The 23,241-nt window shown below is 55.0% G+C and overlaps 1 protein-coding gene across 1 annotated transcript in view; it reads right to left on the bottom strand.

Moving 5' to 3' along the window:
• Nucleotides 1–5: 5 nt before the first annotated feature.
• Nucleotides 6–23,241, bottom strand: part of SORL1 (sortilin related receptor 1) — a 156,103-nt gene continuing 132,867 nt past the window's right edge. The window contains exons 32-40 of the mRNA XM_075327372.1: nt 15,750–15,846; nt 14,207–14,391; nt 13,735–13,854; nt 13,184–13,348; nt 12,732–12,906; nt 8,350–8,456; nt 7,353–7,545; nt 6,912–7,124; nt 6–5,303 (exon numbers count right to left, since the gene is read on the bottom strand). Coding sequence (XP_075183487.1) covers nt 5,236–5,303; nt 6,912–7,124; nt 7,353–7,545; nt 8,350–8,456; nt 12,732–12,906; nt 13,184–13,348; nt 13,735–13,854; nt 14,207–14,391; nt 15,750–15,846 — 1,323 coding nt within the window. The 3' untranslated portion in view covers nt 6–5,235. The remainder of the gene's footprint in view (nt 5,304–6,911; nt 7,125–7,352; nt 7,546–8,349; nt 8,457–12,731; nt 12,907–13,183; nt 13,349–13,734; nt 13,855–14,206; nt 14,392–15,749; nt 15,847–23,241) is intronic.

Below are 23,241 nucleotides of genomic sequence, written 5' to 3'. Positions count from 1 at the left end.
AAGTCTTTGATCCAAATAAATTTTAATGCAAAGATAAAAACAAACGTTAACATAAAATCCAAAGACACGAAACATAAAAAGGCACAAAAAGTGGAATAAAACCGTCTGTGGCGGCGGAGTATGGGGGTCTGTACGGGGGTCTGTGAGGGGGTCTGTACGGGGGTCTGTGAGGGGTTAATGGGGGTCAGAGGTGCCGGGCGAGGGTCGCGCCGTCATTACAACAGATTTATACTTCATTTTCTGCATCTTATGGGGACTCCGACCAAAAACAGAGCATAAAGAGGAATCCGGCCCGGAGGCGTCACAGCGGAGCATTAGGAGACTGCATTATGAGCAATTGCTTAAAGGGGCCGCACTAATGCACCAATCACACAGTCTGTACATGTCTCTTCCAGGCAGTGTTGTCATAGGTCAAAAGAAGTCCAGGTCCTCATGAGCAGATGCAGATTTCAGACACAAGAGGGCGCTGGCAGGTAAGTAGTGGCAACGCGCTGCTGCCCTGAGCAAGGCATTCTGGGAAAATACTATATTATGGGTAATCGCTCACAATGTAATTCCCTAATATATAGTTATATGCAGAGAGAGATGCCTGGGTGCAGACTGAGCGCCCTGAGATGCCCGGGTACAGACGGAGCGCTCCGAGACGCCCGGGTGCAGACTGAGCGCCCCGAGATGCCCGGGTACAGACGGAGCGCTCCGAGACGCCCGGGTGCAGACGGAGCGCTCTGAGACGCCCGGGTACAGACGGCACGGCCGGAGATGCCCGGGCACAGACTGAGCGCCCAGAGACACCCAGGTACAGACGGAGCGGCCGGAGACGCCCAGGTACAGACGGAGCGGCTGGAGACACCCGGGCACAGACGGAGCGCCCCGAGATGCCCGGGTACAGACGGAGCGGCCGGAGACGCCCGGGTACAGACGGAGCGGCCGGAGACGCCCGGGCACAGACGGAGCGCCCCGAGATGCCCGGGTACAGACGGAGCGCCCCGAGATGCCCGGGTACAGACGGAGCGCTCAGAGACACCCGGGCACAGACAGCGCGGCCGGAGACGCCCGGGCACAGACGGAGCGCCCCGAGATGCCCGGGCACAGACTGAGCGCCCCGAGATGTCCGGGTACAGACGGCGCAGCCGGAGATGCCCGGGTACAGACGGCGATGTGATATAAACAGCGCTGCAGCCAGTCAGACTCCAGAGACTTTACTAGTGCAGAGGATGAAAGTCGTCCACTGATTGGCTGCAGCTACTGGAGATAAGTCATTATTAGGGTAACGCTCGTTACTGGAATGTATGATAAGCGGCGCCGGGCACTGCTGATGCTGCGCAGCGTCCCGCGTCCAGTGATATGGCACAAGTCATCGCATATTGCTTACAATAAGGTGAGGGGGCATGAATGTGCAAATACATCGTACCTCTGCTGCGGGCAGTGAACGAGGAGACGGGGCTGAAGAAAACATGGCTGCACGGCTCATTACACAGCACACCAAGAGCTGCATTCACAATTCTGCTGACAAGTCTGATCTTCTCCTCCAGTCATGCCCCGAGCGGTAGCTGCATCGTGATGTCTAGTAGGAAGTAACAAGCAGAATTATGAGTGCAGCTCTGGATGTGACGAGTATAGGACAAGCTGTAACGCAGGGGTGTGGGGGAGGGGACCCTGCTCCATATTATTCTCGGGGAAATTTTGGCAATTTTTTTGATGCTGGTGATTTAGAAAAAAAAAAGATAAATAAAAATAGTAAAATGCCGCAGCTACAAGTCTACACAGAAAATATCTGTAAAACAAATGGCGCACACAATCACACAAATTACATACATAGTTACAAGGACGTATCACACACAGCGGCCGCCACGTGACCGCCACGCTCCTGCTCAGCACTGACGTGGCACTACGCTACATTCCTGAGATTTTAGGGCCCTGACACAACCTGACTGCTCTGTGCCTGTCGGATACGAGAGAATAACGTCCGTGTGGCGAAAGCGCAGTAATGGCGCTCATATGGCGGGAACCGCTAACCAGCGTCCAATGGGGTGAAAGGAATGGAGAGACGCTCAGTGAAGGGTTAAAAAAAAAACAAACAAAAGAAGCCAAGTGTCAGCTATACGGGCCTGCCCTGAGTCGACCACCCGGGGGCGCCACAATCCTCCAACAGGGCGAAGCAAGAGCGAGGAACGGCCGGCGAGCTGTGGGCTCTGGACCGGCACATCGGGAGAAACAAGAGCGAGAAACGGCCGGCGAGCTCCAGACCAGCACATGGGGAGAAACAAGAGAGAGGAACGGCCGGCGAGCTGTGGGCTCCGGACCGGCACATCGGGAGAAACAAGAGCAAGAAATGGCCGGCAAGCTCTGGGCTCCGGACCGGCACATGGGGAGAAACAAGAGCAAGAAATGGCCGGCGAGCTCCGGACCGGCACATGGGGAGAAACAAGAGCAAGAAACGGCCGGCGAGCTGTGGGCTCTGGACCGGCACATGGGGAGAAACAAGAGCGAGAAACGGCCGGCGAGCTCCAGACCAGCATATGGGGAGAAACAAGAGAGAGGAACGGCCAGCGAGCTGTGGGCTCCGGACCGGCACATGGGGAGAAACAAGAGGGAGGAATGGCACAACGGGAGAAACAAGAGCAAGAAATGGCCTGCAAGCTGCGAGCTCCGGACCGGCACATGGGGAGAAACAAGAGGGAGAAACGGCTGGTGAGCTGCGAGTTCTGGACCGGCACATCGGGAGAAAGAGCGAGAAATGGCCGGCGAGCTGTGGGCTCCAGACCGGCACATGGGGAGAAACAAGAGCGAGAAATGGCCGTCGAGCTCCGGACCAGCACATGGGGAGAAACAAGAGCCAGAAACGGCCGGCGAGCTGTGGGCTCCGGACCGGCACATGGGGAGAAACAAGAGCGAGAAACGGCCAGCGAGCTGTGGGCTCCGGACCGGCACATGGGGAGAAACAAGAGCCAGAAACGGCCGGCGAGCTGTGGGCTCCGGCACATCAGGAGAAAACCCAAGAGTTTCCAAAGCAGCTCAATCAGCAGATAAGGAAAAGTTTTATGACTTTAAAACAATCTTCACATTTCAGTTTCTCGCCCTTTTCACAATCTGCATTTGCTGTCAGTGAATGGAATCCCTCTCACTTTCATTCAGTGGTTGTTATCACGGCTGAGGGTTTGTAACATTGTATTCTGGCTGAGCTGCAATGTATCGGTCTGTGGCTCAGAGGACACAATCGTATCCGGCTCCAGAGCGTTTCCAGTCACTGACATCAAGCAGAGATCTAACAACTGGGAAGAATTTGAAAGGTAAAGCGGATGAGACCGATGGCCCCGACCTGGGAGAACTAATGGTGCTGCTGTCCAAGCCTCTGCCCCGGCGGCAGCTGCACACTCATACTGGCACACTGTAAGGCTATGTTCACACTAGAAAAATGATTTTTCTTAAGAAATTTCTTAAGAGTGCACCTGCGTTTTTGCCGCGTTTTTGGTGCGTTTTTACCGCTGGTTGCTCCCTGCGTTATTGTGCCAATTATCTATGGCAAATAATGCAGTTAGCTGCAGAAAAGAAGCGACTGCTCATTCTTTTTCTTAAGAAAATCTACTGAAAGAATTTTCTTAAGAAAAAAACGCAGTGTGTGCACAGCTAATTTTTTTTGCCATAGGTTTTGCTGGGGAATGTCTGCAGAAAGGTTTCAAGAATTTCTCAAGAAATTTCTGCAGCAAAAACGGACCAAAAACGCAGGTAAAAAACGCAGTGTGTGAACATAGCCTAACGGAGGTCAGCTGTATGGACGGGACACTCATTCTGGTCCAGACACGGCCCGAAAAATCACAGAGAAGAACAGAGTGCAGGAACCACAGAGCAACATTAATCACACACTCTCTATATACAGTCACACTCTGGAGCGCGGCGGCCATGCGGCATCACTGGGGAGCGCGCACCCAGCGGCTCCGGGGGGAAAAATGCGCACCCCGCGGCTCCGGGGGGGGGGGGGGTAACGCGTACTGACGCAGCTCCGGGGGGGAAACGCGCACTGACGCGGCTCCGGGGGGAAAAACGCGCACTGACGCGGCTTCAGAAGAACACGCACCCTGCGTCTCCGAGGGAAACACGCACTGACGCGGCTCTGGGGGAACACGTATCGCCGAGGGATCACACATGGTTGGCACGCAACCCATGGCTCCGGGAGACACGCACCACCGTCGCTGCTCTACTGAAGTATTATCATAGTGGCAATCCTGGGTGGACGGAAGAATTACGGGCGCAGCTCTGGGCACCCAAAACTGGGTAATAATGGACATAGCTGTTATACAGCGTCCACACGTCACCCAGCTTTCCAGGAGTCCTGAACAGCCAATCTGTCCATACATTCTGCCACAAACGGATTATTCAAGGGCTTGGGAAAGTTGGGTGAAAATAGCTTTACTAGCTGACACTCAACTTTCCGAGGGCTCTGAATGGTTAATCTGCCTTGTCATACAGCAACGTCCCAGGAAGAGCGGGTTTTCAGGTGGGTGAAAATCAATATGGAGCTGAAACCGGAGCTCTCCAGGTAGTCACCCAGCTTTCCAAAAGCCCTGAATAGCTGATGTGAGTAGCTACGGACTAATTCAGGCCTTGCCGGTGTCTGTGGGAAAGCCGGGTCGCACCGTAGGGTCCTGGACCTTTCCACAAGTCATTAGTGGGAATTTCTACCGTCATACAGTGCTAATCACCTCCAAGCACAGGACTGGGGGGCACAGTGAGGGGGTCCCCGAGAGCGGACAGGAGCTGAACAGCCCGCAAACACGGACCAAAAAGATTAACCCCTTCAGCGCCAATCACTGTACCTAAAAAGCACGGCGGAAAACGAGGGCGGTTCAGAAGCCACAAGCTGCGGTGCGCGGTCCGGTCTCCTCCTGTAAGCGGTCAGTAAGGCACCTCGCAGAACGTCCCCATCGCTGCGCGTCCAGGACGCCGGCCGCACGGGCTCCGCACACACACGCAGGTATATATATTACATATCTTCACATTTACAGCAGACACAGGCGAGGCCGGGCTGAAGGGGGCGCTCTCCGCTCACCGGAACGCCCAGGTTTGGTTACAGAGATCGCTATTTTGCATTTCACAGTCGATGAGAAAGTTTTTTTGGCCCATATAAAAATAAGGTGTCGCAACCGAAAAGTGCGGGAAATCCGGAGCGCGCCGGAAGGACCAAGCCTCCGAAAACAAATATGTACAGCAATTTGGTTTACAACCGGCGGCGGCGAATCACGCGATCACCATGGGAACGTCGTCTGAAAAGCCGGTGATCATCGGAGCGTCGTCATCATCATCACCTGGAAGAAGAAGAGAAGGGGTCAGCACCGCGAGCACCGCCACGGAGAAGGCCACCACCACCAGTCCCCAGACACAGCCACCACCCCCGCTCCCGACACAGCCACCACCCCCGCTCCCGACACGGCCACCGCCAAAAGGAAGGCCACCACCACCAGTCCTCACATGGCCACCGCCACCAGACACAGCCACCACCCCCCGCTCCTGACACGGCCACCACCACAAGGAAGGCCACCACCACCAGTCCTCACACGGCCACCGCCACCAGACACAGCCACCACCCCCGCTCCCGACACGGCCACCACCACCAGTCCTCACACGGCCACCGCCACCAGACACAGCCACCCCCCCATTCCTGACACTGCCACCTCCTCAAAAACGGCCACCACCACCACTCCTCACACGGCCACCACCCCCGCTCCTGACACGGCCACCGCCACGGGGAAGGCCACCACCACCAGTCCTCACACGGCCACCGCCACCAGACACAGCCACCACCCCCACTCCCGACAAGGCCACCACCACGGGGAAGGCCACCACCACCAGTCCTCACACGGCCACCGCCACCAGACACAGCCACCCCCCCCTTCCTGACACTGCCACCTCCTCAAAAACGGCCACCACCACCACTCCTCACACGGCCACCACCACCGCCTCCAGACACAGCCACCACCCCCGCTCCTGACACGGGCACCGCCACCACCACCAGACACAGCCACCACCCCCGCTCCTGACACGGCGACCACCATGGAGAAGGCCACCGCCACCAGTCCTCCCACGGCCACCGCCCCAAACACTGCCACCACACCCCCCTCCTGACATGGCCGCCACCACCACCACCAGTCCTGACACGGCCACCGCCACGGAGAAGGCCACCGCCACGGAGAAGGCCACCGCCACGGAGAAGGCCACCGCCACCACCACTCCTCATACGGCCACCACCCCAGACACCATCACTGCCCCTGACACTGCCACCACCCCGGCTCCTGACACTGTCACCACCCCAGACACCTCCCCCGCTCCCGACACCACCACTGCCCCCAGACACAGCCACCACTCCAGCTCCTGACACCACCCCCGACACAGCCATTACCACTTCTGCCTGACACAGCCACTGCTTCAGAGACAGCCACCACCCCCACTCCTGACATGGCCACCACCACTGCCCGTGACACAGCCACCACCCCCCCCTTCCTGACACTGCCACCTCCTCAGAGACGGCCACCACCACCGCCCCCAGACACAGCCACCACCCCCACCAGACACAGCCACCACCCCCACTCCTGACACGGGCACCGCCACCACCACCAGACACAGCCACCACCCCCGCTCCTGACACAGCCACCGCCATGGAGAAGGCCACCGCCACCAGTCCTCACACGGCCACCACACCCCCACCTGACATGGCCACCACCCTGGACATAGACACCGCCCCCGGACACAGACACCACCTTGGTGGCAGCGGTGGGATGTCTGTGTGATCTCCCCGGCTGTTTGTAACCACGTATAATAGGGCTGTCCACAAGAATCTGGAAGTCCCCCCCCCAGTAGGCTGCAGGCGACCAGTAGCGCAGGTCATTTTTATACTGGTAACGAGCCGCGTGTCTCACCGATATCGTCACCGGATGAGAAGATGGCGGCTCCGAGGCGGGAGCTGTAGTGACTGTTTGCAAATGCGGTGAAGCTGTTCTGAAGCCGCCGGTGTCGCATGTACAATATAACGAAGCCACAGCCGGTGGCCACCAACAGCAGGAAGAGGACCGGGACCACGATAGAAGCCACGTCCGAGGACTGCACGCCGGTGGAGGGCAGAGGGTCCACTCCTGAAAACAGCAGAGGAACGAAGGCAAATCACACATCTGCTGTTACCTGCATCTGTCAATCACATCCCACACATCTGCTGCTGTCAGTGAATACGGACGCTCGCCCCGAGCCTGTCCTGTATCTGACTCAATGTAAATGAGCCGACAGTAATAAGAAAACCCTTCACTGACAGCAAGCAGAGGCAGCAACAAGGTACATCATCATTACAGAAGCCGCAGACATCTTACCCGCTCCAAGGTGGTCATAGAGAAGCCGCGCCTGATCCCCGCACAGCTGAGCGCCGGACAGACACCGAGCCTGCACGCTGAACGTGTAACTGTGACCCAGCTGCAGACTGGAAATCCTGAAGAAGTTCTCAGAAGTGTTTCCCAGAGAGACGGAAATATTACTGGAGCTATCAAACATGCGCACTTCATAACCCTGCAGCAGGAGAGCAAGGCAGAACACTGAGCGCAGCTCTGGAGCATAATACAGGAGGTAACTCAGGATCTGTAATGTATGTACACAGTGACTGCACCAGCAGAATAGTGAGTGCAGCTCTGGAGCATAATACAGGAGGTAACTCAGGATCAGTATATGTATGTACACAGTGACTGCACCAGCAGAATAGAGAGTGCAGCTCTGGAGGATAATACAGGAGGTAACTCAGGATCAGTAATGTATGTACACAGTGACTGCACCAGCAGAATAGAGAGTGCAGCTCTTGAGGATAATACAGGAGGTAACTCAGCATCTGTAATGTATGTACACAGTGACTGCACCAGCAGAATAGTGAGCGCAGCTCTGGAGTATAATACAGGAGGTAACCCAGGATCTGTAATGTATGTACACAGTGACTGCACCAGCAGAATAGTGAGTGCAGCTCTGGAGCATAATACAGGAGGTAACTCAGGATCAGTAATGTAATGTATATACACAGTGACTGCACCAGCAGAAGAGTGAGTGCAGCTCTGGAGTATAATACAGGAGGTAACTCAGGATCAGTAATGTATGTACACAGTGACTGCACCAGCAGAATAGTGAGTGCAGCTCTGGAGCATAATACAGGAGGTAACTCAGGATCAGTAATGTAATGTATGTGCACAGTGACTGCACCAGCAGAAGAGTGAGTGCAGCTCTGGAGTATAATACAGGAGGTAACTCAGGATCAGTAATGTATGTACACAGTGACTGCACCAGCAGAATAGTGAGTGCAGCTCTGGAGTCATTTTACTGTATACTTACTCGGGACTCGTTGAAGTATTTCTCTCTAAGTGCTAAACTCTTCCAGAACAGGAGAACGTGATCTTTCTCAAAGATGAGCTTCAAGGCTTCTGGAGCAGACAGAGGAACTGAGGAAAAGTGTAGAAAAAGCCAGGTAATGTGGGGCTGAGTGTTTAGATGTAATTATGCGGCAGGGCGGTGGATTGAGATGGCGGTGGTCACTCACACGTCCACCTCTCGGCTGTGTCCTGCGTTTTCCTCTCACCTGTGCTGACTTTGCCTCTCGGCTGTGTCCTGCGTGTTGCTCTCACCTGTGCTGACTTTGCCTCTCGGCTGTGTCCTGCGTTTTCCTCTCACCTGTGCTGACTGCCTCTCGGCTGTGTCCTGCGTTTTTCTCTCACCTGTGCTGACTTTGCCTCTCGGCCGTGTCCTGCGTTTTCCTCTCACCTGTGCTGACTTTGCCTCTCGGCCGTGTCCTGCGTTTTCCTCTCACCTGTGCTGACTTTGCCTCTCGGCTGTGTCCTGCGTGTTCCTCTCACCTGTGCTGACTTTGCCTCTCGGCTGTGTCCTGCGTGTTGCTCTCACCTGTGCTGACTTTGCCTCTCGGCTGTGTCCTGCGTGTTCCTCTCACCTGTGCTGACTTTGCCTCTCGGCTGTGTCCTGCGTTTTCCTCTCACCTGTGCTGACTTTGCCTCTCGGCTGTGTCCTGCGTGTTCCTCTCGCCTGTGCTGACTTTGCCTCTCGGCTGTGTCCTGCGTGTTCCTCTCACCTGTGCTGACTCTGCTGCTCGGCTGTGTCCTGCGTGTTCCTCTCGCCTGTGCTGACTTTGCCTCTCGGCTGTGTCCTGCGTGTTCCTCTCGCCTGTGCTGACTTTGCCTCTCGGCTGTGTCCTGCGTTTTCCTCTCACCTGTGCTGACTTTGCCTCTCGGCTGTCTCCTGCCTTTTCCTCTCGCCTGTGCTGACTTTGCCTCTCGGCTGTGTCCTGCGTGTTCCTCTCACCTGTGCTGACTTTGCCTCTCGGCTGTGTCCTGCGTTTTCCTCTCACCTGTGCTGACTCTGCCTCTCGGCTGTGTCCTGCGTGTTGCTCTCACCTGTGCTGACTTTGCCTCTCGGCTGTGTCCTGCGTGTTGCTCTCACCTGTGCTGACTTTACCTCTCGGCTGTGTCCTGCGTTTTCCTCTCACCTGTGCTGACTCTGCCTCTCGGCTGTGTCCTGCGTGTTGCTCTCACCTGTGCTGACTTTGCCTCTCGGCTGTGTCCTGCGTGTTGCTCTCACCTGTGCTGACTTTGCCTCTCGGCTGTGTCCTGCGTGTTGCTCTCACCTGTGCTGACTTTGCCTCTCGGCTGTGTCCTGCGTGTTCCTCTCGCCTGTGCTGACTTTGCCTCTCGGCTGTGTCCTGCGTGTTCCTCTCACCTGTGCTGACTTTGCCTCTCGGCTGTGTCCTGCGTTTTCCTCTCACCTGTGCTGACTTTGCCTCTCGGCTGTGTCCTGCGTGTTCCTCTCGCCTGTGCTGACTTTGCCTCTCGGCTGTGTCCTGCGTGTTCCTCTCACCTGTGCTGACTCTGCTGCTCGGCTGTGTCCTGCGTGTTCCTCTCGCCTGTGCTGACTTTGCCTCTCGGCTGTGTCCTGCGTGTTCCTCTCGCCTGTGCTGACTTTGCCTCTCGGCTGTGTCCTGCGTTTTCCTCTCACCTGTGCTGACTTTGCCTCTCGGCTGTCTCCTGCCTTTTCCTCTCGCCTGTGCTGACTTTGCCTCTCGGCTGTGTCCTGCGTGTTCCTCTCACCTGTGCTGACTTTGCCTCTCGGCTGTGTCCTGCGTTTTCCTCTCACCTGTGCTGACTCTGCCTCTCGGCTGTATCCTGCGTGTTGCTCTCACCTGTGCTGACTTTGCCTCTCGGCTGTGTCCTGCGTGTTGCTCTCACCTGTGCTGACTTTACCTCTCGGCTGTGTCCTGCGTTTTCCTCTCACCTGTGCTGACTCTGCCTCTCGGCTGTGTCCTGCGTGTTGCTCTCACCTGTGCTGACTTTGCCTCTCGGCTGTGTCCTGCGTGTTGCTCTCACCTGTGCTGACTTTGCCTCTCGGCTGTGTCCTGCGTGTTGCTCTCACCTGTGCTGACTTTGCCTCTCGGCTGTGTCCTGCGTGTTCCTCTCGCCTGTGCTGACTTTGCCTCTCGGCTGTGTCCTGCGTGTTCCTCTCACCTGTGCTGACTTTGCCTCTCGGCTGTGTCCTGCGTTTTCCTCTCACCTGTGCTGACTTTGCCTCTCAGCTGTGTCCTGCGTGTTCCTCTCACCTGTGCTGACTTTGCCTCTCGGCTGTGTCCTGCGTGTTCCTCTCACCTGTGCTGACTCTGCCTCTCGGCTGTGTCCTGCGTTTTCCTCTCGCCTGTGCTGACTCTGCCGCTCGGCTGTGTCCTGCGTTTTCCTCTCACTTGTGCTGAGTTTGCCTCTCGGCTGTGTCCTGCGTGTTCCTCTCACCTGTGCTGACTTTGCCTCTCGGCTGTGTCCTGCGTGTTCCTCTCACCTGTGCTGACTTTGCCTCTCAGCTGTGTCCTGCGTTTTGCTCTCACCTGTGCTGACTTTGCCTCTCGGCTGTGTCCTGCGTGTTGCTCTCACCTGTGCTGACTTTGCCTCTCGGCTGTGTCCTGCGTGTTCCTCTCACCTGTGCTGACTTTGCCTCTCGGCTGTGTCCTGCGTGTTCCTCTCACCTGTGCTGACTTTGCCTCTCGGCTGTGTCCTGCGTGTTCCTCTCACCTGTGCTGACTTTGCCTCTCGGCTGTGCCCTGCGTGTTCCTCTCACCTGTGCTGACTTTGCCTCTCGGCTGTGTCCTGCGTGTTCCTCTCACCTGTGCTGACTTTGCCTCTCGGCTGTGTCCTGCGTGTTGCTCTCACCTGTGCTGACTTTGCCTCTCGGCTGTGTCCTGCGTGTTCCTCTCACCTGTGCTGACTTTGCCTCTCGGCTGTGTCCTGCGTTTTCCTCTCACCTGTGCTGACTTTGCCTCTCGGCTGTGTCCTGCGTGTTGCTCTCACCTGTGCTGACTTTGCCTCTCGGCTGTGTCCTGCGTGTTCCTCTCACCTGTGCTGACTTTGCCTCTCGGCTGTGTACTGCGTGTTCCTCTCACCTGTGCTGACTTTGCCTCTCGGCTGTGTCCTGCGTGTTGCTCTCACCTGTGCTGACTTTGCCTCTCGGCTGTGTCCTGCGTGTTGCTCTCACCTGTGCTGACTTTGCCTCTCGGCTGTGTCCTGCGTGTTGCTCTCACCTGTGCTGACTTTGCCTCTCGGCTGTGTCCTGCGTGTTCCTCTCGCCTGTGCTGACTTTGCCTCTCGGCTGTGTCCTGCGTGTTCCTCTCGCCTGTGCTGACTTTGCCTCTCGGCTGTGTCCTGCGTTTTCCTCTCACCTGTGCTGACTTTGCCTCTCGGCTGTCTCCTGCCTTTTCCTCTCGCCTGTGCTGACTTTGCCTCTCGGCTGTGTCCTGCGTGTTCCTCTCACCTGTGCTGACTTTGCCTCTCGGCTGTGTCCTGCGTTTTCCTCTCACCTGTGCTGACTCTGCCTCTCGGCTGTGTCCTGCGTGTTGCTCTCACCTGTGCTGACTTTGCCTCTCGGCTGTGTCCTGCGTGTTGCTCTCACCTGTGCTGACTTTACCTCTCGGCTGTGTCCTGCGTTTTCCTCTCACCTGTGCTGACTCTGCCTCTCGGCTGTGTCCTGCGTGTTGCTCTCACCTGTGCTGACTTTGCCTCTCGGCTGTGTCCTGCGTGTTGCTCTCACCTGTGCTGACTTTGCCTCTCGGCTGTGTCCTGCGTGTTGCTCTCACCTGTGCTGACTTTGCCTCTCGGCTGTGTCCTGCGTGTTCCTCTCGCCTGTGCTGACTTTGCCTCTCGGCTGTGTCCTGCGTGTTCCTCTCACCTGTGCTGACTTTGCCTCTCGGCTGTGTCCTGCGTTTTCCTCTCACCTGTGCTGACTTTGCCTCTCAGCTGTGTCCTGCGTGTTCCTCTCACCTGTGCTGACTTTGCCTCTCGGCTGTGTCCTGCGTGTTCCTCTCACCTGTGCTGACTCTGCCTCTCGGCTGTGTCCTGCGTTTTCCTCTCGCCTGTGCTGACTCTGCCGCTCGGCTGTGTCCTGCGTTTTCCTCTCACTTGTGCTGACTTTGCCTCTCGGCTGTGTCCTGCGTGTTCCTCTCACCTGTGCTGACTTTGCCTCTCGGCTGTGTCCTGCGTGTTCCTCTCACCTGTGCTGACTTTGCCTCTCGGCTGTGTCCTGCGTTTTGCTCTCACCTGTGCTGACTTTGCCTCTCGGCTGTGTCCTGCGTGTTCCTCTCACCTGTGCTGACTTTGCCTCTCGGCTGTGTCCTGCGTGTTGCTCTCACCTGTGCTGACTTTGCCTCTCGGCTGTGTCCTGCGTGTTGCTCTCACCTGTGCTGACTTTGGCGCTGGCCTCTTTGCTCATGTTCCGCAGTTGGACGATCACGCTGTATTTGCCCCCGGGCTCCAGGTTTCCGATCCTGAACTCCACGGTGCTGTTTCGGGTGTTCACTTTGTAACTCTTCTCGGTCTTCATTATTAAATCTTTCATGGAGACGATGTACGCCTGGAATATAGGGGTGTCCTGAGAGCGATGCCGCCTGCACAGACCTCCGCATAGAGCACAATGATAATGTAAGATCTCTGCTTGTTGACTATGAATGGAGGCAGCGCACAGCTACAGTGTATCAGCAAAACGATCCTCTGCGGACTAAACAATCTGCTGATCGCCTACACTGACACACTGTAACGCACCGCAGCTGTGTGCTGATACACCATAGTACGGGATGGAGCGCGGTCACGACACGCAGGGATTATATGTATCACATGGGGCCATCACTCACTAATTCACTGTCCGGTGAATCGTACGGCGACTCCCACTTCATCACCACAAAGGTTTTCTCCACGTGGACGGCGTGTAGATGGCGCGGCGGCAGACGGTTGTCAGGAATCATCTTGACCACGGCATAGTCTGACGGGGGTCCCTGATACGGGGACGTGACCCGCACCTGATAACAGAGATGCCCGTTATATCAGGACATGTAGTAATGGGCACCGGCCGCAGGACACGTAAAAACAGGCACCGGCTGCAGGGCACTTAACAGGCAGCGGCTGCAGGGCAGGTAATAACGGGCACCGGCCGCAGGGCAGGTTATAACGGGCACCGGCTGCAGGGCAGGCTATAACGGGCATCGGCCGCAGGGCAGGTTATAACGGGCACCTGCCGCAGGGCAGGTTATAACGGGCACCGGCCGCAGGGCAGGTTATAACGGGCACCGGCCGCAGGGCAGGTTATAACGGGCACCGGCCGCAGGGCAGGTTATAACGGGCACCGGCTGCAGGGCAGGTTATAACGGGCACCGGCTGCGGCGCAGGCAGGCATAGGCTTCCTTACCAGGAACAAGTACTGCTCGTCTCTGTTCACACTGATGGTCACGTCGTGGAGCGTTGTGGTGACGTTGAGTGGATTTCGGTGCAGTTCTGAGAACGATGTGGCGTAAAACACCCCGTATGTCTGATTGTGGAAATCAGGAGAAACATTACTGACAGCAGTGACCTCCGGCCACTAATACTGTGTTATATCAGCTACGAAGGGGCAGAGTAACAGCAGATCATCTCACATCCAGCCTCAGTACAGTGTGTCCTCTACTCACATCCAAAGCTGCACTGGTAATTCTGCAGCTTCCTAGGTCTCTGCTGTCCCCTGCTGGAGCCAGTAAATGCTGCATTATGGCACGCACAGTACATAAGTCTGACCTGCACTCCCATAGTGACGGCCATCAGGTGCCAGCAGAATTATGAATACAGATCTGGATGTGACTAGAGGATAAAGCAAGACAAAACCATGAAATATACCAGCCTCTTACCACGTTCCTGCTGCCCGCCCAGCTGCACTCCACCGCCGTCTGGTTAATTACTTTTGCTTTCAGACTTGGGACCTCTGGTCTTGTTCCCTTAGTGGTAAAGTGCTCAAACGCCACCGAGCTCTCCCCATAGGAGGACTGCGCCCACGCCGAAAGCTCGTACTCCGTATGTGACGTCAGATTGGTGACTACAACAAACAACAAACGGTGGAAAATAAGAGAGAGCCGCAACAAGAAAGTCATCAGTGCACAGAACAAGTCACCAAGGGTCACCGCAGCATACAATCACCCCCGAACCGGAGATACCTCCTGTATTATACTCCAGAGCTGCACTCACTATTCTGCTGGTGCAATCACTGTGTACATACATTACTGATCCTGAGTTACCTCCTGTATTATACCCCAGAGCTGCACTCACTATTCTGCTGGTGCAGTCACTGTGTACATACATTACTGATCCTGAGTTACCTCCTGTATTATACTCCAGAGCTGCACTCACTATTCTGCTGCTGCAGTCACTGTGTACATACATTACATTACTGATCCTGAGTTACCTCCTGTATTATACTCCAGAGCTGCACTCACTATTCTGCTGGTGCAGTCACTGTGTACATACATTACATTACTGATCCTGAGTTACCTCCTGTATTATTCTCCAGAGCTGCACTCACTATTCTGCTGGCGCAATCTCTGTGTACATACATTACTGATCCTGAGTTACCTCCTGTATTATACTCCAGAGGTGCACTCACAATTCTGCTGGTGCAGTCACTGTGTACATACATTACATTACTGATCCTGAGTTACCTCCTGTATTATACTCCAGAGCTGCACTCACTATTCTGCTTGTGCAGTCACTGTGTACATACATTACATTACTGATCCTGAGTTACCTCCTGTATTATTTCTCCAGAGCTGCACTCACTACTCTACTGGTGCAGTCACTGTGTACATACATTACATTACTGATCCTGAGTTACCTCCTGTATTAGACTCCAGAGCTGCACTCACTATTCTGCTGGTGCAGTCACTGTGTACATACATTACATTACTGATCCTGAGTTACCTCCTGTATTATACTCCAGAGCTGCACTCACTATTCTGCTGGTGCAGTCACTGTGTACATACATTACATTACTGATCCTGAGTAACCTCCTGTATTATACCCCAGAGCTGCACTCACTATTCTGCTGGTGCAGTCACTGTGTACATACATTACATTACTGATCCTGAGTTACCTCCTGTATTATACTCCAGAGCTGCACTCCCTATTCTGCTGGTGCAGTCACTGTGTACATACATTACATGACTGATCCGGAGTTATATCCTGTATTACACTCCAGAGCTGCACTCACTATTCTGCATTTTTCAAAAGTAAAATATCCCAGCATTCCTTATTTTTTCAGTGTTCGCACATCCCTCGTTCTGGCACTTTCTATTCTGAAATGATCCCCTTATTCTGGGAATAACACAGTTTTCTTGTTTCCCCCCTTCCCGCATTATGTGGTTGTCCTCCGTTGTGAGGTGCAGAGGACGCGGCAGTCACCTGTCTGTGAGACGCTCCGTCCATCAAACTGCAGCGTTCGAGTCTCCTGAACATGAGCATCAAACTCCCAGGATAAAGTCACCGTATAACCCGTTATCTGTAGAAGAAAGCAGAGGCGTGATACTGCACAGAGGAAAGGGAGGAGACGCGACAGGAGAGGGCAGGAAGGAAAGGCAGGGGAGGAGACGCGACAGGGCAGGCAGGGGAGGAGACGCGACGAGACAGGGCAGGAAGGAAAGGGAGGAGACGCGACAGGGCAGGCAGGGGAGGAGACGCGACAGGAGAGGGCAGGAAGGAAAGGGAGGAGACGCGACAGGGCAGGCAGGGGAGGAGACGCAACAGGGCAGACAGGGGAGGAGACGCGACAGGAGAGGGCAGGAAGGAAAGGGAGGAGACGCGACAGGGCAGGCAGGGGAGGAGACGCAACAGGAGAGGGCAGGAAGGAAAGGGAGGAGACGCGACAGGGCAGGCAGGGGAGGAGACGCGACGACACAGGGCAGGAAGGAAAGGGAGGAGACGCGACAGGGCAGGCAGGGGAGGAGACACGATGAGACAGGGCAGGCAGGAAGGGGAGGAGACGGGAGAGGGCAGGCAGGAAAGGGAGGAGACGCGACGAGACAGGGCAGGCAGGAAGGGGAGGAGACGGGAGAGGGCAGGCAGGAAAAGGAGGAGACGCGATGAGACAGGGCAGGCAGGAAGGGGAGGAGACGCGACAAGAGAGGGCAGGCAGGAAGGGGAGGAGACACGACGAGAGAGGGCAGGCAGGAAGGGGAGAAGACAAGAGAAGGCAGGTAGGAAAGAAGGGAATTTTGTTACTTACCGTAAATTCCTTTTCTTCTAGCTCCAATTGGGAGACCCAGACGATTGGGTGTATAGCTACTGCCTCCGGAGGCCACACAAAGCATTACACTAAAAAGTGTAAGGCCCCTCCCCTTCTGGCTATACACCCCCCGTGGGATCACGGGCTTGCTCAGTTTTAGTGCTAAAGCAAGAAGGAGGAAAGCCAATAACTGGTTTAAACAAATTCAATCCGAAGTAACATCGGAGAACTGAAAACCGTTCAACATGAACAACATGTGTACCCGAACAACCAAAAATCCCGAAGGAAACAGGGCGGGTGCTGGGTCTCCCAATTGGAGCTAGAAGAAAAGGAATTTACGGTAAGTAACAAAATTCCCTTCTTCTTCGGCGCTCCATTGGGAGACCCAGACGATTGGGACGTCCAAAAGCAGTCCCTGGGTGGGTAAATTAATACCTCATGTTAGAGCTGTAAAACAGCCCTTCCCTACAAGGAGGCAACCGCCGCCTGCAGGACTCTTCTACCTAAGCTGGCATCCGCCTAAGCGTAGGTATGCACCTGACAATGCTTGGTGAAAGTGTGCAGACTCGACCAGGTAGCTGCCTGGCACACCTGCTGAGCCGTAGCCTGGTGCCGTAATGCCTAGGGCGCACCCACGGCTCTGGTAGAATGGGCTTTCAGCCCTGATGGAACCGGAAGCCCAGCAGAACAGTAGGCTTCAAGAATTGGTTCCTTGATCCATCGAGCCAGGGTGGATTTGGAAGCCTGCGACTCTTTACACTGATTAGCGACAAGCACAGAGAGTGCATCCGAGCGGCGCTGAGGCGCCGTGCGGGAAATGTAGATTCTGAGTGCTCTCACCAGATCCAACAAATGCAAATCCATTTCATATCGATGAAATGGATGACGCAAAAGGAAGGTAAGGAGATATCCTGATTGAGATGAAAGGGGGATACCACCTTAGGGAGAACTCCGGAATCGGGCGCAGCACTGCCTTGCCTTGGTGAAACACCAGGAAGGAAGCTTTTGGATGACAGCGCTGCTAGCTCGAACACTCTCCTAAGAGATGTGACCGCTACCAGAAAGGCCTCTTTCAGGGAAAGTCGAGAGAGTGAAACATCTCTCAGAGGCTCGAAGGGCGGCTTCTGGAGAGCAATTAGTACCCTGTTCAGATCCCATGGGTCCAACGGCCATTTGTACAGAGGGACAATGTGACAAACCTCCTGCAGGAACGTGTGTACCTGAGGAAGTGGTGCTAGGCGCTTCTGAAGAATACAGATAGCGCTGAGACTTGTCCTTTAAGGGAGCCGAGTGACAACCTTTTTCCAAACCAGATTGCAGGAAGGAAGGAAAAGTAGGGAATGCAAATGGGCAGGGAGACACTCCCTGAGCAGAGCATTAAGAGAAGAATATCTTCCACGTCCTGTGGTAGATCTTGGCAGACGTCGGTTTTCTAGTCTGTCTCATGGTGGCAATGACGTCCTGAGATAATCCTGAAGACGCTAGGATTCAGGACTCAAAGGCCATACCGTCAGGTTCAGGGCCGTAGAATTCAGATGGAAAAAACGGCCCTTGGGACAGTAAGTCTGGCCGGGCTGGTAGTGCCCACCGTTGGCAGACCGTGAGATGCCACAGATCCGGGGACTACGACCTCCTCGGCCAGTCTGTGGCGATGAGGATGGCGCGGCGGCAAACGGACCTGATGTTGCGTAGCCCTCTGGGCAGCAGTGTCAGAGGGGGAAACACATAGGTAGCTGGAACTGCGACCAAACCTGAACTAAGGCGTCTGCCGCCAGAGCTCTTTGATCGTGATACCGCGCCATGAAAATCGGAACCTTGTTGTTGTGCCGAGACGCTATTAGGTCGACGTTCAGCATCCCCCAGCGTTGACAGATTTCCTGAAAACCGTCCGGGTGAAGATACCCTTCCCCTGCGTCCATACCCTGGCAACTGAGGAAGTCTGCTTCCCAGTTTTCTGCGCCCGGGATGTGAACTGCGGATATGGTGGATGCTCTGTCTTCCACCCCCATCAGACTCCGCCGGACTTCCTGGGAGGCTTGCCGACTGCGTGTTCCGCCTTGGTGGTAGATGCATGCCACCGCTGTGGAGTTGTCTGACTGAATTCGGATGTGTGTGCTTTCCAGCCACGGCTGGAAGGCTTGCAGGGCAAGATACATCGCCCAGATTTCCAGCACATTGATTTGAAGGATGGACTCCTCTGAAGAGAGTCCTTGACCGTCTGAGAAGGGGGACGTTCCTTCTAGGGACGTCGACTTCCCATCCCATTGGCAAAGAATGCCACATTGGAGTGGACGCAGATGAAACTGCGCGAAAGTGACTGCCTCTGCATGAGGCGTGTTAAGGGGTGTGACTGGCCGTGAAGGAGAGACTGCACCCCCGTCTGTAGTGAACGCTGTTTGTCCAGCGGAAGCTTCACTATCGCTGAGGGAGCGTGACACTCCATGCCCAGATATGTCAGCGATTGGGTCGGTGTCAGATTTAACCTTGAGAAGTTGATGATCCACCCGAAACTCTGGAGAGTCTCCAGCGCTACGCTCAGGCTGTGTTGGCATGCCTCTTGAGAGGGTGCCTCTATTGATGCTAGGAAATCTCCTTGAGACATTGAGGCAATGACGGAGCGGAGGGATGCCATCCGGAACCGCCTGGCCTTCACGTGCTTGTTGAGCAGTTTTAGGTCCCCCACAATCAGATTGGAGGAAAAACCGTGTCTTGTTCCTGAAGAGGAACAGGAATTACCACTCCTTCTGCCTGCAGAAGAGCATCGGCTCGGTGGGTAGGTGGGGAAGTTCTGAAGAATCGAGCCGGAGGCCGAGAACAGAACTCTATCCTGTACGCGTGAGACACAATGTCTCTCACCCACCGGTCTGTGACCTGTGGCAGCTAAAGGTCGCCAAGGCGAGAGAGTCTGCCACCAACCGCGGATGCGGAGAGAGAGAGCTTAAACTCATGAGGAGACCGCCTTGGAAGCGGTTCCTCTGGCTGCCTTCCTTGGGCGTGATTGAGCCCGCCTGGAATCTGAGCCCCTCTGAGCCTTTTGAGCCCTTTTGGACTAGGACAATTTGGACCTGCCCGAGCCTGGGAAGGACCGAAACCTCGACTGTCTCTCTCGGACAGCATTAATAGGGTAAGTCGCAATGCAGACATTGCGAGGATAAGGACGCTACCTGCGGCACAGATGTACCTGTGCTCAAGACCAGCTGCGCAAGACCAGCTGACATAGCTTAGAGTGCCCATACGGCTGCGAATGCCGGAGCAACCGACACGCCGATAGCTTCATAGACAGATTTCAACCAGAGGTCCATCTGTCTGTCAATGGCATCTTTAAGTGAAGTCCCATCTCCACTGCAACTATGGATCTAGCCGCAAGCCTGGAGATTGGGGGATCCACCTTTGGACCCTGGGTCCAGCGCCTGACCACGTCAGGGGGAAAGGGATAACATGTATCCTTAATACATTTGGAGAAACGCTTATCTGGTAAGCGTGGTGTTCCTGGACTGCTTCTCTGAAGTCAGCGTGGCCAGAAAAGTACTCAATGTACGCATGAGATACTGAAATGGGATTTCTCCTGCTGGGAAGCTGACTCCTCCACTGAAGGAGCTGGGGGAGAGATATCCAACATGCCATTGCTGGACGCTATAAGATCATTCACTATGGCGTCACCATCCGGTGTATCCGGATTGAGAGCGGTGTCAGGATCAAAGTCCTGATCAGCTACGTCTGCCTCATCATACAGAGAGTCCTCTGCTGTGACCCTGACTAGTGATGAGGCCGAGTGCCGCTCCCAGCGAGCTCGCTTAGGCTGTCTGGGACTGTCGTCCGTGTCAGAGCCTTCACCCTGGAATGCCTGGGACCCACCCGGAGCACTGATTTTGTTCCAAATGAGGGTGGCCAGGGAGCAATGATCAAGATTGCCCATGGCCTGTCTGGACTGCAAGTCACTATCCCATGACAATCTATCAGCCGAAACTGCAACACCGTCCCTGTCCATGGACAGGGTTCACAGGTGGTTCCTTTGGCCACCTCTAGTAGAGACCCCGGCTGACCAAGTGCTACAGGGGAGCATTGCACACAACGGGGGTCAGTGGAACCTGCCGGTGGAACAGTATCACATGCAGTAAAAGCAGCATAGAAAGCCTGTGTTGCTTTTTTGCTGCTGTAGTCTAGCCATCTAGGAGCATATAGCCGAGAATAGCGACCGCACAGTGCAATGTATAGCATACAAGCATAAAGTACAAATGAACACTTCAGCACATGCAATATGAGCAGCTTAGAAAGCCTGTGCCTTGGCACCCTTGCTTTTTTGCTGCTGTAGACTAGCCATCTAGGAGCATATAGCCAAGAATAGCGACCGTACAGTGCAATGTATAGCATACAAGCATAAGTACAAATGAGCACTTCAGCACATGCAATACAAGCAGCCTAGAAAAACTGTGCCTTAGCACCTTTGCTTTTTTGCTGCTGTAGTCTAGCCATTCTAGGAGAATATAGCCAAGAATAGCGACCGTACAGTGCAATGTATAGCATACAAGCATAAAGTACAAATGAACACTTCAGCACATGCAATACAAGCAGCCTATAAAGCCTGTGCCTTGGCACCCTTGCTTTTTTGCTGCTGTAGACTAGCCATCTAGGAGCATATAGCCAAGAATAGCGACCGTACAGTGCAATGTATAGCATACAAGCATAAGTACAAATGAACACTTCAGCACATGCAATACAAGCAGCATAGAAAGCCTGTGCCTTAGCACTCTTGCTTTTTTGCTGCTGTTGTCTCGCCATCTAAGAGGGCATATAGCCAAAAAATAGCGACCTACAGTGCAGTGTAAGCATAAAATACAAATGGACACAACGGTATTTAGTGGGGTCAGCACTTCAGGTGCTGCTTACCGCCCGCCTATAGGCGGGTGTGTGGTCGCCAGAGTCCTGTGACTAGTTGCCCAGAGCTTGTCTCCGTTCTCCAGCTCGGACTGCAGGAATGGCTGCCGGCGTCCTTCTCCAGCTCGTGTGACGAGGGGCGGGCCGTGGGCGTGCCCCAGGCAAGAGCGGGAAACCGGCGTCCCACTGTGTCCAGTGAAGGGGGCTGGAGAATGCAAAGCAGACTCCAGCCCTCGGCGCTGACTTTCTGTACAGCGTCCCGCCTCTCCCCTGACTGGCAGGGCTGGGGGCGGGAACGAAACGAAAACTAGGCCGCAAAGCCGGGGACTCGAGTAATAAGCGCGGCCGTCCTATGTGCACGGCCAGCGCGGAGTCCCCGGCGCACCACAAGTCCCAGCCGCGCCACAGTGTAAAAACACCCAGCAGCGGCCCGGCGCGGCAGTTCCCAATACATAAATTCACACAGCAAAGCTGCCGTGAATAATAGCACGAGCGCTCCGCGCTGTTGTCCCCGGCGCACTAGCACTCCCAGCAATGCTGGTGTGTGTGTGCGCGATGTGTACGGGGACACAGAGTACCTTAATGTAGCAGGGCCCTGTCCCTGACGATACTCAGCTCCATATCCAGCAGGTTCTCTGGGTCTGTGGATGGAGCCCGGTCTCAGTGCCTGGAGACCTGTAAGATCCCACTTCACCCAGAGCCCTGAGGGGGGATGGGGAAGGAAAACAGCATGTGGGCTCCAGCCTCCGTACCCGCAATGGGTACCTCAACCTTAACAAACACCCGACAAAAGTGGGGTGAGAAGGGAGCATGCTGGGGGCCCCATATGGGCCCACTTTTCTTCCATCCGACATAGTCAGCAGCTGCTGCTGACTAAAAACAGTGGAGCTATGCGTGGATGTCTGACCTCCTTCGCACAAAGCTTGAAAACTGAGCAAGCCCGTGATCCCACGGGGGGTGTATAGCCAGAAGGGGAGGGGCCTTACACTTTTTAGTGTAATGCTTTGTGTGGCCTCCGGAGGCAGTAGCTATACACCCAATCGTCTGGGTCTCCCAATGGAGCGCCGAAGAAAAGAGGATACGTGACGGGAGAGGGCAGGCAGAAAGGGGGAGGAGATGTGACGGGAGAGGGCAGGCAAGAAGGGAAGGATACGTGACAGGAGAGGGCAGGCAGGAAGGGAAGGAGACAGGAGAAGGCAGGTAGGAAAAGAAGGGAATTTTGTTACTTACCGTAAATTCCTTTTCTTCTAGCTCCTATTGGGAGACCCAGACGATTGGGTGTATAGTACTGCCTCCGGAGGCCACACAAAGCATTACACTAAAAAGTGTAAGGCCCCTCCCCTTCTGGCTATACACCCCCAGTGGGATCACTGGCTCACCAGTTTTAGTGCAAAAGCAAGAAGGAGGAAAGCCAATAACTGGTTTAAACAAATTCACTCCGAAGTAACATCGGAGAACTGAAAACCATTCAACATGAACAACATGTGTACCCGAAAAACAACCAAAAATCCCGAAGGACAACAGGGCGGGTGCTGGGTCTCCCAATAGGAGCTAGAAGAAAAGGAATTTACGGTAAGTAACAAAATTCCCTTCTTCTTCGGCGCTCCATTGGGAGACCCAGACGATTGGGACGTCCAAAAGCTGTCCCTGGGTGGGTAAAGAAATACCTCATGTTAGAGCTGTAAAACAGCCCTTCCCTACAAGGAGGCAACCGCCGCCTGCAGGACTCTTCTACCTAAGCTGGCATCCGCCTAAGCGTAGGTATGCACCTGACAATGCTTGGTGAAAGTGTGCAGA

This window comes from Anomaloglossus baeobatrachus, chromosome 11 (assembly GCF_048569485.1).
Source record: "Anomaloglossus baeobatrachus isolate aAnoBae1 chromosome 11, aAnoBae1.hap1, whole genome shotgun sequence".
NCBI lineage: Eukaryota > Metazoa > Chordata > Amphibia > Anura > Aromobatidae > Anomaloglossus > Anomaloglossus baeobatrachus.
Note: the sequence above shows the minus strand (reverse complement) of the source record. Positions and strands in the feature narration are given on the sequence as shown.